General features: G+C 37.2%; 1 protein-coding gene across 2 annotated transcripts in view; it reads right to left on the reverse strand.

The window, feature by feature from the left end:
• KDM3A (lysine demethylase 3A) overlaps positions 1–15085 on the reverse strand; it is a 63237-nt gene that overhangs the window by 24307 nt on the left and 23845 nt on the right. For both annotated transcript variants that reach the window (XM_037806530.1, XM_037806529.1), the window contains exons 9-11: positions 6102–6265; positions 3947–4467; positions 802–1006 (exon numbers count right to left, since the gene is read on the reverse strand). In XM_037806530.1, coding sequence (XP_037662458.1) covers positions 802–1006; positions 3947–4467; positions 6102–6265 — 890 coding nt within the window. The remainder of the gene's footprint in view (positions 1–801; positions 1007–3946; positions 4468–6101; positions 6266–15085) is intronic.

The following is a 15085-nucleotide window of genomic DNA, read 5'->3' on the forward strand; positions in this document are numbered from 1 at the left end:
AAAAAAATTTGTAACATGACAGTGAAATTTTTTGCCTATAAAACTGGAAAATATTTAAAAAAAAAAAAAAAAAAAAAAAGGCCTCTCAATGCTGGCAAAGATACCTCAAACCCTGTCAGTGGGTGAGTGGGTGTGTACCCAGGGGCAAGCTTCCTGGAAGACAACCTGGCAGAATGTATGTATCAAACCCTTAAAACCATGCTTACCTTTTGACTCAATAATGCCACTTCTAATACATAATCAGAGAAGTGGACAAAGAAATGATCATTTCTGCATTATTTTTAATGGCAAAAAATAATCTTAATAGCCAACTAAGAAATTAGTTAAATTAATTATCAAACACTGCTATGATGGGAACTTACACAGGTATTCAAAAGTATTTGCAGAAAAATGTTAACATGATTAAGTGGTCCTACGTACGAGGAAAGTAAGGTTTGAAACTGTATATACACCAAAATTAAGTAGGCCTGAAGACATTTAAGACCATGCAAACACAAAAAAAATGCACTGAAAAGTTAACAGTAGTTATTTGCAGGGTTTTTCCTGAACATTTGACGTTTTTCTACAGTGTTTGTTACTTTCACAAATAGTTGTGTTCTTTGTAACGTTTCTTGCTTTAAAACACATTGAAAAGGAGGATGAGAAGGAAACACTAAGATCAATAAGCTCTAGATTCCCAAAGCCAGGGATTAAAATGTAATGGCCACTGTTTTTAGTTCCAGCTTTACTGTTTATAGAAGAGAAGGAAAATAAGTGTGCTACAGAGCCTAGGTGATCCAAGTTCTCCCACAAATGCCTCACCTCCTGAAATGAAAGAAGCGACAAAACACAGGTGAGTCTTTCTGTTGCTCCTTGTCCTTGCGGAGACTGTCCAAGCGACACTCCCGGCACTTGGGGACCTGGGCCACGATGTTCACACAGGAGTCGTCCTGAACAAAAGCCTCGCCGCTCTGCTGGAGCTTCTTGAGTCTGGCAGGGTCCGTCAAAACTGACTTCCGGGATGGGGCTAGGAAAATAAAAGATTAAGGAAACGAGACTTCAAACTTCTGAAAATCTTTGTATCGCTTCAATATTTGATTGAATTATATTCAAAAGGCCAGTTTTCACACTCCTGGCACAACTGTAGTTTCTAAAAACTGCTTCACAGAAGACAACTATCAGAACAACTGGAAAAGTTTTGCTCTCTTTATGAGACAATTCTCATTTGGTGAATCCATGTGGCAACTTAATAACCCTAATCCAACAGCCCGATTCACAATTCCAAGTTAATGTATATTTCTATTTACAACCCTAGATAAGAATATAAAATATTTCTATTTTAGAATACTTTTCCAAACCAGCGACTTTATTCAACCTCCTTGCAACATTAGCACTGCAAAGAGAGGTGCCCCTCAACAGACAACTGTAGCAGTAGGTTCTGTCCTTTCCATCTTCCAGAAAGACTGGTTTAAGGTGTGTTTTCTAAAGTACTGTGCAAAAGCTAACCGTTATAATAAAATCTAAATAGCTTTCCTTAGTCTATACAAGACATGTCTCCAAAAGATGTCTCTTGGCCCTTAACATCTCTTCCATTTCCTTCACACATACATTCCTTTCAACACTAAGAGCACTGGTTAAAGGTCGGATTACGATTCTAAGTATCCATGCTTTACATTTTAACTTGTAAAGGGCAGGACAAATGGGAGAACATGTTAGCATGATTTCTGAAGAAAAAGAGAATAAGAACGGATGCAACAGAAAAGAACAATCACTGCATCAGCCCAAATAACACAGAAAGGAATCCATGTATAAATCAAGAGTCATAAGGATTACTTCACAGAAAATAAGACAAAAAAGACCTTTCCTTTGGGTCCAAGGATGCTGGAGAAGGGGGAAGTAAGACAAAAACAGCAAATTTCTGGCAATGACAGAGATGAGTGGGAAAGGCCAGTCTTAAAGGATCCCAAACCAAAGAAAGTTTTAAATAGAGAAACATCTTCAATCATTACCTAAGAGACAGTTATCTACTCTTACCTCTCTTTTAAAGTAGGACTAGAACACACTGTAAAATGCTAAATGATGCTGTCAGGCCTGGATCCCTTTAAACATTCTTACTCAGTTACAGTGAAAGAGAAAGTAAGTAAGAAAGGAGAGAAAATAAAGAGATTCATAGTACAAAGTTGGAATTTTAATTACTCAGATACTGAAAAGACATAATTCTTTGAGTTGGACTAGATTTCAACAAGACCATGGGCAAAGAGTCCAAAGGTTATTTTATCTGTTCTGCCCTGGCTTAAAGGAGGAAAAATCTAGAAATAAGCCATTTGAATTATCTAAATCTTGCTCTACTGAGGAGACCCATTACCAATTCTCTCAATTCAGAGGAGAGCCAAGGGAAAAAGGTGATGTTTGTTTTTGAGGAGCCATATACCTATCTTAACAGAGAAAAGCAGCTGCTCGACTCCAGTTGGCTTTTGTTTTCTAACCCCCAAGTGGAGAAAGAGAGCAAGTGAGAGGAACAGTTTTCTAGTCAAGTCTTTCTGTACCCCCAAGCAGGAGTAGTGGAAAAAGTACACAGATTCTTGAGATCACACTCTCCCATTCCTCTGCCAAAAGTCACAGTATAGAGCTCACATGCGCATGTAATTTTAGATGGGAAATAGTCGTACAATACATTAATTGAGACAGAGCTAATTCCATAGCTCACTTATGTGCCTACAATGTGCTTACCGATCCAAAACTTTTACCTTTTCTTCATGTAACACGAAAATATAATTGGCTTCAAACAACTAGTTGAGTATGAGGGTTGATGACTCAAAAAGAATAAAGAAATAGAATAGGGATATAGTTATGAATATTCACTTTCTTTTGGGGAGGTACGTAACTCTTAAAGAACAGTATAATCTCATGCAAATAATTTTATGTAAATCAACTGCTAAATCAATTTAGGCCTCAAGACTGAAGACGCTGGGTTAGAAGTATCACTAGGCAAAGGAAGTATTCCTCTCCTATTCCCCCAACTCCGTATCAAAAGGCATCCAAAGGCCACCCATCTTGCCCTCTAGTTTCAGAGAGGCCTGCAGTAAGAGTAGAGTTTGGATATATTTATTTCTTACTTATTTAAATGAATAGTTTTTTAACACTTAATTCCCACATAGATGACAATATCAAAAGGTATTTTTAAATTGTAATAGCTCTTTGACATGCTGGAGCCATTGATTTCTTCTAATTCCAGTAATGGAGCTTCTGATAACTACCATCATTGAAATGCATCCTCAAACTTAATATAAAAGTAGTATGAGATACAGGGTGCCATTTTCCCTGTAAGAAGTATATTTAGTTATAAATTGTGGGTGCAGGAGGACCGCTCCTTAAACAAAGGAACCATCCAGTGTTTCAGTATTTTTAACCAAAAATTCATTTTCCAGAGGTGGTGATGCAATGCTATAATTTTTGTTAACTATCAGATCTGAACTACCTATGGCAGCATTAAGTGTCACCACTTCCGCTTTCAGAGATAGGCTGAAAATAAAGTAACCAAGAGATCACTTTAGATTTTGTTTCAAGGATATTTTCTTGCAACCAAATATTGAGAATCCCTAATTACCCATGTAATAGGATAGTTAAGTCACATGGTAAATGGATAGAACAGAATCCCTGCAGCTTTTAAAAGACTGAAAGGAGACCTACTCTAATTGACAGGGTGCAAATGTTGAATGAGAACCCATTTGTGTAATAATTTGTCTGTATTTCTCTATACTTGGAGACATGTCTGTAAAGGTCCATCAAAATATTAACAGTAATATTTTCTGGGAGGGATTTGGGATTTTACTTTCTTCTTTAAACCTTTCTGTTCATATAAACACATTTTAGTTATTGTTACGTATTTTTCATAAGGAAAGAAACAGATATATACACACTCTGGCATTTTTTATCTTCTCCCAATAAAAAATGTGGGAACACTCACCATTCTGGATTTTATTGTTGCTTCTTGTACAACAGCTTTCATTATCTTTTACTGAAGATTCCTTTAAATTCTGTGACCGGCAACCTAAAGTTGAAGGCTCCACCTTTTTTCCAGCCCAACTATTAGGGCTATCACTATTGACACCTGCTTTCACTTCTGGCTTCTCTGTAAGGGCAACATGGATGTCAGATGTGGGGGGTGTACATTCTAGGTGCCTCTGCAGTTCAGGAGTATTGGCAACTCCCCAGTCTGCCTTGGAAGCTTTTGTAGGTAAGCACTCCTTCAGAAGGCCAGCTAATGGTTGGGGAACAGACTCCAAACTGTTTTCCTGATCAGTGTCTGTCTTTAGCTGAGTACAACTACCTTTTGGCTCACTGAGGGTTTTCAAGTCTCCAGTTCCAATCTGAGAGGATTCTGAAGACGGCAACCCTGCTTTGCAGACATCTGCTTTTGTTCTCAGTATTTCAGGTGTCGTATTTAGACAAGAAGAAAGTTCTTCTGGTAAACTCTGTTTGTGACATCTGAAAAAGATAATGTGGAACACTAGCATCCAAGCCTCCTTCCTCTCTCACCTACCTAAAAAAGTCAATTGTTTGGTTCCATAAAGCAAGCAATAGGAAAGAGAAAGGAAAATTGCTCATATTAAAGATTTTCAGATGGGTTTCTGCGAGCTGGAGTTAAAAGTAATGTCATGGGCTCTGCAAAAACATCTTAACCAGTCTTAGAAAAATATTACCCTAATCCGTGTGTTCTCATAAATGCTTAACTACTTTCAAATTTTTCTACTTCTCACAGCATAATGAACCTTAGCTTTCCTCCAAACCAAACTGAATATCACAGGGAACCAAAAAACATACTCAGTAGATAAGAAGCCCAGTTGTTTTCAAATGTCAAATTACTGAGTTTGTGCAGGGCCAGTTCTGAAGTTTTCTTTTTTTAATTTCAGAGAAACTGCTAAACTCTCCTTTCTTATTTGATAAAAACTACGTTTAAATTCAAAAGGTTAAACTAGAATTCTTGCTGATTGCCAAGGCTTGGAAATACAATCTCACATTAGGTCAATGTGTGAAGATAAAATTAAAACAAAGCAAAACAACCAACCAACCACCCTAGCACAAAACCCTGATCTGCTGTGAAAATGTAAACAGCCCTAACCCTGGATAATTTCGTTCTCATTTGGATTGATCAGGACCCAAACCAAACAGAGCAGATCATACATTACTTGCTTGGTCTCAGAGAATAATTTGGTCTTCTCCCCTTCCTACCCCCAAGCACACACAACTCAGTAGAGATATACTGAAAGAACTTTTGTTTCTTTGAAATTCATCCTAAAAGTTCTTTTTTCTCTGTTACACATTTTTTGGTGTGTTTTTTGTTTGTTTTGCTTTGTTTTTTGCCTTTTACAAAAGATTTTATATACCTGAGAAGAATTTTTTATTTAAGCATTCAGATTAGAAATCTTTGCCTGGGCATCACTGAACTTTCCTCTTTCTACTTCTCTGGCTGCTGTGTGGCCATCCTCCAAGCTCAGTTCCAAGCAACCACTTTTCTCCCAATGAGCCAATGTGCTCAGCCACTCTCCCACCTGTAGTGGCCTCCCAAATCCACTTTTCCACACCACAGTTTCTCTGACCCATATTTTAAGTCTTTATCAAATGCCTGTACAGGCTACCACCCCCTTCCCTTAAAACCCGTCGAACTTGCACCACTACACCCACTGACCTCAGTCTTAAACACACACAGCCAATCTTTCCCCCTTTCCTTGAAAAGGAAATGCCTATTCCACAACTGCTTGTAGCATTTCAAGTGACCATCTCCTCTTTGTATCATCAAGAAAGTCTCTTTTCTCACACCCCCTTCACTTCTGTACTATTTTCTGTGTAGTTTTGTATGCCTATCCCCTTTTCACCCCTCAAGTCACCTGATCAATCTTTCCTTTTGGAAACACTAATGAAAAATCTCCCCAAATAACCTAAAATAGAATGAATGACAGATAAGTCATTATACCACATTTTGGCATACTAATACTCTCTCCCTGCAACAATGAGTGTGGCTAAGATTTGCTACCTGAGCAAAGTAAGCTCAGCCAAGAAGAACCATGACTAAAGTAACTGATTGTATAATTATGATTAGATATTTATAAAAAATTACTCACCCTTGAGGGATTTTTGCTCCAAGGTTAGGTGGAGAGTTGGCAGCTTGGGGAGTACTCTGCTGTCTGGTGTCTTTAGTAGCTGGAGTTGCTGCAGTACAGCCGAGTAGTATCTCCTTAAACACTGTTGTGGGAACAGACTGAACAGGACACAGGCTGGGGGAGGCCTAAAAAATACCAGACCAACAGATATTACAGGGAAAGTGCTAACAAAATCCAAAGTTATTTTGTTTGGTTTAATACCAAACAGGCATAATATCATTAACAAATAAAAAGAATAGAACAAGTGATAAATCATAAAATCAAGGACTCATACTCTAAAGGCTGTAAATGAATCACCCTAGCTTTTCACAAAACGTAAGTCGATAAAAGGACACAAGCTGATTTTTTTCAGACCTCTGAATAATTATGCCAGGAAAATGTGGACACGTGAATTACTTTTATAATGCAATGCATAAAAGTGAGCTTTAAACTGATAGTCTCAAATGGTGGTGCTCTCACAAGCATTCATTTTAACATTATCTTGAGCGTCCACCACTGTGTAGACTGGCAGGAGACCACACCACACAGGGCTCTTAGACTGGGATCCCTGCTGGGTACAACAAACGAGCCTCTGCAATACAATGAACGCTGAGGAAACAGTTCTTGCTCTTACATGGCTAAGCAAACCACAAAGGTCATCCCAAGCTGGTAAAAATATCAACTCATGACAGGCCTGTGAGACAAAACTGGGACATCTGTCCCGTTTCCTTTTTTTTTCCTTAATCTTTTTATTTTGAAGTAATCTCAAACTTACTGAACAGTTATAAAAATAACAAAAACCCCATATACAGAATTCCAATATATCCACCTCCAAATACCCAGTTTCACCAATGTTAACGTTTTACTGTATGTGCTGTGTCATTCTGCCTGTCTATCCTTCCCCCAATTTTCTAAGCATTTTAGAGGTTATATACATCATGCTCGTAGAACACAATATTTTTATGTACATCTCCTAAGAACAGGATATTCACTTATATAACCACCTTAAGTACAGTTATCAAGTTCAAGAACTTTAAAAGCTTACAGTCTATTTTCCAATTTTTTTCCATGTCTCAATAATGTCCTTTTGAGCCTTTTCTCCTCCATTAGATCCAGTCCAGGATCATGTATTGTATTTAATTGTCACTGTTTTTTTGGTTGCTCCTCTTTTAATTGTGGAAACAAATATAAAACATAAGCTTCCCCATCTCAACCACTTTCAAGCATACCATACAGTGTGATTAATTACATTCTTCTTGTGCTACCCTCACACCATCCATTACCAGAACTTTCCCATCACCCTAAAAAGAAACCCTATGCCATTATGCATTAACTCATTTCCTCCCTCCCCCCACCCCCGGTAATTTATACTCTACTTTCTGTCTGTAAGACTTCCGATATTCTAGCTATTTCAGATAAGCGGAATCACACAACCCATCCCTTTGTGTTGGACTTGTTTCACTTAGAAGGTTTATCCATGTAGTGACACATATCAGAATTTCATTCCTTTTTAAAACTGAGTAGTAGTCCATTGTATGTATATATTTCCTTTATCCACCATTTGCTGATGGACATTTGAGTTGCTTACAGCTTTTATCTATTGTGAATAATTCTGCTATACGAATCAGTGTACAAGTATCATTCAACTCACCGCTTTGAATTCTTCTGGATTCTAGAAGTGGGATTACCTAGTCATAGAGCAGTTCAGTGTTTACACTTTCGAGGAACCGACAAACTGTTTTCCACAGCATTGCACCATTTTAAATCCCCACCAAAAAGGTACAAGGATTCCTACTTCTCCACAACCTCACCAGCACTTACTATTTCCCATTTTAAAAATAAAAGCCACTCTAGTAGGTGTGAGGTTTCTCACTGTGGTTTTCATTTGCATTTCCCTAACAGCAAATAATGTTGGGCATCTCTTCATGTGCTTATTGGTCATTTGTTTATCTTCTTTAGAGAACGTCTATTCAAGTCCCTTGTCCATTTTTTAATTGGGTTGTTAGTCTTACCGCTTATTGAGTTGTAGGAGTCCTCCATATATTTTGGATATTAAATTACCAGATATATGGTTTTCAAATATTTCCTGCCATTATGCTCGTTCTTTTCACTATCTTGATAATATCCTTAAATGCACAGAAGTCTTAAATTTTGGTGAAGTCCAATTTATCTATTTTTTTCTTCAGCTGCTCATACATCTGGTGTAAAGTTAAGGAACCCATTACTGGAATACAAAGCCCTGAAGGTATTTCCCTAAGTTTTTTCCTAAGACTTATAGTTGTAGCTCTTAGATTTAGGTTGTGGCTCCATTTTGAGTTAATTTCTGTATATGGTATGAGATAGGGGGTCCACTCTCATTCTTTTACATGTGTATATCCAACTTCCCCCAGACCATTTGTTGGGTTCTTTCCCCATTTAATATTCTTGGGTCCCATGTGAAAAATACATGTGTAGGTTTATCTCTATGTTCTCATTTCTATTCCATTAGCCTATATATTTGTCCTTACTCTGGTAACACAGTTTTGATTGCTACAGGTTTGTGATCATGTTTTGGAATCAGAAAGTGTGGGTCCTCCAACTTTGTTCTTAAGATGTTTTTGGATACTCAGGGCCCCTTCTCCTTCCATATAATTATCAGCTTTTCCATAAACATGAAGAAGGCTGTTGGGATTTTGACTGGGAGTATGTTAAATCCGTAAATTGCTTTCGATAGTACTGACATCTTGGTGATGGTAAGTATTAAAATCAACGAGAAGAGAATGTCTTTCTTTTTATATCATCTTTAATATCTTTCAGAAATTGTGGTTTGTAGTTTTCTGAGTACAAGTCCTTTACAAACTGGATTAAATTTGCTCATAGATATTGTATTCTTTTAGTTGCTATTGTAAATGGAATTGTTTTCTTGATATCCTCTTCAGATTTATTCATTAATAGTGTACGGAAACACTACTGATTTTTGCCGGTTGATTTGTACCCTGCCACTGTGCTGAATTCATTAACTCTAGCAGCTTTATTGTGGATTTTTCAGGATCTTTTATGTATAGGATCATGGTAAAGTTTTATCTCTACCTTTCCAATTTGATGCCTTTTCTTTCTTTCTTGTGCCTAATCGCTCTGGCTAGAACTTCCAGAACAACATGGTGAAACTGGGCATCCTTGTCTTGTTCCTGATCTTAGGGGGAAAGCTTTCAGTATTTAACCATTGATATGATGTTGGCTGTAGATTCTTCATATGTTCTTTATCTTATTGAGGAAGTTCCTTTCCAATCCTAGTTTTCAGAGTGTTTTAAAGAAGAAAGATTGTTGGATTTTCTCAAAACCATTTTCTATGTCCAAGCAGGTGACTATGTGGGTTTTCCCCCTCATTCTGTTAATATGATATATATATTACACATTGACTGATGTTCTTGTGTTGAACCACACTTACATCCCTGAGATACATCCCACCAGATCATGGTGTATAATACTTTTGATATGCAATTAGATTCAGTTTGCTACTATTTTGTTGATTTCTGAAAGGGAATCAAATTGAAAAGTTCATAAATAAACCACATCTATGGCCAACTGATTATTAATAAGTGCCAACTCCACTTACTGGGGAAAAATATTTCTAAATATATACCAAAAAGAACTGAAAACACGGAGTCAAACATATTTACATACTGATGTTCATAGTCATTATTCTCAATTACCAAAGTTGGCAGCAACCCAGGAGTCTATCAACAAATTAATGAATAAATAAAATGTGGTATATACATACAATGGAATATTATTCAGCCATAAAAAGGAATGAAGTTCTGATACATGCGACAATGTGAATGAACCTTGAAAACATCACGTGGAATGAAATAGCCCAGACACAAAAAGGACAAACATGGTATGACCTCACTGATACGAAATAAAAAAAAGCAAATACATAAGACTGAGAAACTGTAATACAGGGTACTAGACACCAGGGTGAGGGTAGGGATTGGAGAGTTAATGCTTAATGAGTGTAGGGTTTCTGTTTGGAGTAACAGAACAGTTTTGGTAATAGCTGGTGGTGATGGCAGCACACTGTGAATGTAATTAACACCACTGTATTATCTGTCGGAATGTGGTTAAAAGGGAAAATCTAAGGTTATGTACATGTTACTAGAGTAAAAGCTTAAAAAAAAAAAAGACTACTCTTTAATTTCAACATATTTGTGGATTTTGAAATTCTCCCTTTTTCAATGATCTCTAGCTTTATTCCATTGTGGTTGGACAAAATACTTTTATGACTTCAATCTTCTTAGATTTATTCAAACTTGTTTGTGGTCTAACATATGGTCTCCCTAGAGAACAATCATGTGTACTTGAGAAGCATGTGTACTGTGCTGTAATTGGATGAGGTGTTCTATAAGACTTCTAAGTCTAGTTGGTTCATAATATTGTTCAAGTCCTCTATTTCCTTACTGATCTTTTGTCTAGATTTTCTATCCATTATTGAAAGTGGTACACTGACGTCTCCTACTATTAATGAAGAACAATTTCTCCTTTCATATCTGTCACGTATGTCAGTGCTCATATGTTTTGAGGCTCTGCTGTCAGGTGCATGTACATTTATAATTACTTCTTGATGAGTGGTCTCATCAATATACACTGCCCTTCTCTGTAGATTAAGTTTTTGACTTAAAAGTACATTTTGTCTGAAATTATTATCACTACCCCTACTCTTTTGATTGCTATTTGCATGGAATATTTTTTTTCTATCTTTCATTCTCAATCTACTTGTGTCTTTTTATTTAAAGTTAGTCTCTTGCACAGCATTGAGTTGGGTGACGCTTTTTTATCCATTCTGCCCATTACTGCCTTTTGACTAGAGAACTTAAACATCTTTACATATAAAACTTAACTAATGATAATGCAGGACCTTCTTTTGCCATTTTACTCTTTGGTGTTTAAGTCTTTTACTTTTTTTTATCCTTCAGTTCTTCCATTTATCTCTATTTTTACATATTGTTGAGTTTTGAGGTGAACCCTTTGGAATATCTTCTCACTTCCTCATGCACATATTTTTCTGATATTTTCTTTGTGGTTAGCATTGTGGCTTAAATTTAACATCCCAAATCTATGTTAGTATCTATCTGCATATATTTTATACCAACTTAACTTCCATAGCATACGCAAACCATGTTCCTTTATTCCCATCCCCCTACCTTTATGTAGTTCTCTTCATAAATTATATATTGATATATTATGAATCTGTTAATTTATCATTACGCTTTATGCATTTGCCTTTTAGACCCTATAGGAAGTAAAAAGTGGAGTTAAAAACCAAAAATTCAAAAATACTGGCATTTATATTTACCCATGTAGTTACCTTTACTGGAGATCTTTATTTCTTCATGTGGCTTCAACCTATTGTCTAGTGCCCTCTCCTTTTAACCTGCAGAACTCTACAGCTTGTAATGCGGCATCTCCGTAAGAGATGCTAAAGTTCGTTAGTGGTGACGAACTCCCTCAACTTTTGTTTATTGGGAATGTCTTAATCCCTCCCTCATTTTTTTTTTTAAATTCAGTTTTATTGATATTTATTCACATACTATACAATCATCCATGGTGTACAATCAACCGTTCACAGTTACCATCATATAGTTGTGCATTCGTCACCCCAACCTATTTTTGAACATTTTCTTGACACCAGAAAGAAAATAAGAAAAAAAAAAAAAGTAAAAAAGAACACCTAAACCATCCCCTCCCCATATTTTTCATTTAGTTTCTGTCCCCATTTTTCTACTCATCCATCCATACACTGGATAAAGGGAGCATGATCCACAAGGTTTTCACAATCACACTGTCACCCCTTGTAAGCTACATAGTTATACAACCATCTTCAAGAGTCATGGCTACTGGGTTGGGGTTTGATAGTTTCATGTATTTCCTTCTAGCTATTCCTATACATTAAAAACCTAAAAAGGGATACCTATATAGTGCATAAGAATGCCCACCAGAGTGACCTCTTGACTCCATTTGAAATCTCTCAGCCACTGAAACTTTATTTTGTTTCATTTCGCATCTCCCTTTTGGTCAAGAAGATATTCTCGATCCCATGATGCCGGGTCCACATTCATCCCTGCCTCCCTCATTTTTGAAAGACCGTTTTATGGAATATAGAATTCTTGGTTGGCAGTTTTTGGCTTTCAACATTTTAAATATGTCTTACCTCTACCTTCCTGTCTCCATGGTTTCCAGTGAGAAACTGGCACTTGTTATTTTGATGCTCCCTTGCATGTGACATGTTGCTTCCCTCTTTTGGCTTTAGAATTCTCAATCTTTGGCATTTGACAGTCTGATTATAACATGGCGTGGCATGGATCCATTTGGGTTTATCCTGTTTGGAGTTCGCTGAACATCTTGAATATGTATATTCATATCTTCCATTAAATTTGAGAAACTTGCAACCATTATTTGACTATGCTTTATGCTCCTTCATGTGTTTCTCCTCCTTCTGTGTGTACTGGTATGGTTGATGTTGTCCCACAGAGTCCCCAGGCTCTGCTTGTTAACTTTTCTTCATTCTATCTTCCTTCTGCTCCTCAGAATGGATTCTTCCAATTGTCTTACCTTGAAGTTCATTGATTCATTCTTCTGCCAGCTCTAATCTGCTGCTGCAACCTTCTGAGGAATGTTTAATTTCTATTAATGTACTATTCTGCTCTGTATGGTTCCTTTTCAAAATTTCCATCTCTCTTTGTGTTCATCTATCATTCTACTGATTTCTTTTAGCTCTTAAGGGCATATTTAAGACCATTTTTAAAAAGTCTTTCCTATGTCCTAGGTCTGGTCCTCCTTGTTGATGGCTTCTAATGCTTTAATCTCCTCCTTTGTATTGGCCACGGTTTCCCATTTCTTTGGATGTATTTTGTTGCAACCTGGGCATTATGATATTTCAATATGTTACCTCTGGAATTTAGACTCTAAAGTGTCTGTTTTTAGAGCTTATAATTCAGCTAGTGTTATGACAGAATTTTCCTTGAATGCCAAGAGCTACCAAAAAAAGGAAAAAAGAAAATATGTTCCCCAGTGTTTGTAGACTGGCTGGTACTGGTGTTCTCCTTCAGAGTTCAGCACTCCTAATAATGAGTTTAGAGATAAGCCCAAAACAAAAGTGTAGAGGCCTCCCCATTTTTTCTGCATATACATCTTGTAGGGACATGTGAGCATGACCCTAGGAATCCCCCAGTTTACAGATACCAACGTCCTCATTACCCTAGGAAAACAATGTTTCCTCATGGCCCTGGGTGCTACAGCTGTATGTCCCACAACTGACAGTGCAATGCCCCAGGGAGCTGCAATTCGACTGTTCTCCTACAGTTTACCGTAAGACAGCTCTGTGAACCGCCTCTAGGCACAGGACAAGGTCTGTGATGGTGAGCTTGCGTTGTGTTTCCCGGATCAGTCCTTCAGGCTGACCCTAGACGGACTGGCACAGATGTATATGCACCCTGGTATGTACACAAAAGTTAACTCTACTCCCTCTGGAACCAGGACCAGAGACCCACACTGGGACTGTGTGCTGGTTCTGCATCAAGCTGGTGAGGGTGTGGGGGAAGGGCCAGGAAAGCTGCCATGAGGCTTCCCTACTATTTTTAATTTGCCCTTTTCCTGGTTCTTACCCTGTTACTGCAACTTTTTGTTTGCCAGAGCTTTGAGAAAGTTGTTTGTGCCAGTTCTTGTTGATTTTTCAAAGCTCTGGGGGGGATGGAGCTCTGGAACGTCTTGCTCCATCATCTTGATCAGGGCAGGGCCTGTCCCATTTCCTTATCATGTATTTTTATCTTCAGAAAAATATAACTGGACCAGCTTCTTATGAGTTTATACTATCCACAAAATAAATTTCTCACCATGGAAAGAGAAGGAAGAGATAAATTCAATTCCAGACAACTATATATCCTATGGCTAAACCAGGTAACATCTGTTCACCATCTTTACCAATCTCTTCATATGTGCTTAAAACTCTAAGTCATGACTTCTCAATCAGATCTTCACACCACAATAATCTTTAAATTTACCTTACTACCAAATCTAAACTTGAAGAATCTTCAAAGTTCCTTCATCTTCTGATTATCAATTTTCTAAAATTTGATGTATACCTTCCCTTGGTAAACTTCTAAAAGCTCACAATTCTAAAATTAGATATAGTCTGCTCATGAATCTTTTTCTCAGACACCTACTCTGGTAGCCTTGAAAGACTGTCTGGAATTCACTAAATAAAAATATTGAAAAATAGGAAGAATTTACTTAGTCACTATCAAAGTGCTGGCATAACCTCAAACTATTTTTAAATACTAAATTGTCTATCTGATCATATATTATACTATTTAAGTCAACTCAATTTTGGCTAAGTAGTGTTCCCCAGAAGTAGAAGAAACCAGGCCATAAAAGGAATTCTTTGGGCTTTGGCTATTCTAAGCACAGCTTTGGGATAGTCAACTTGATCTTTCTGGACTCAGTTTCCTAATTCTTAAAATGAGGGTATTAGATAAGCTTATTCCTGAAGTGCCCCTGCCACACACATACCTTTTTAAAACAATTCTCTGGAAATCACCTATCAAAAGACTAGCCTCCCAAAGTTTAATTGCTAAGTCATTTAAAAATATTATTCAAGGACCACTTTGACCAAGCATCCTCCTCCCTCACATCACAATTTCCTTACTCTGAATATGTTTATGGTTGATGCGCTGATACAGTAACTTCTTAAATTATTTAACTGAGAGGAACATACTAAAGAATTTAGATGGCAAATCTATACATAAATTTTTATTGTGTACAACATCCATCTATCTGCTCAAGTGAAAAAACCTTCCATCTTGCTCATCTGTTACCCGATCTATGAACCAGCAAATCCTGCCTCTATTTCCAAAATATACATTAAGTCTATACATTTCTTTCCACGACATCACTACCAGCATCTCTCCCCTAAAATACTGTGTCCTAACTTG

Source organism: Choloepus didactylus, chromosome 17 (genome assembly GCF_015220235.1).
Source record: "Choloepus didactylus isolate mChoDid1 chromosome 17, mChoDid1.pri, whole genome shotgun sequence".
NCBI lineage: Eukaryota > Metazoa > Chordata > Mammalia > Pilosa > Megalonychidae > Choloepus > Choloepus didactylus.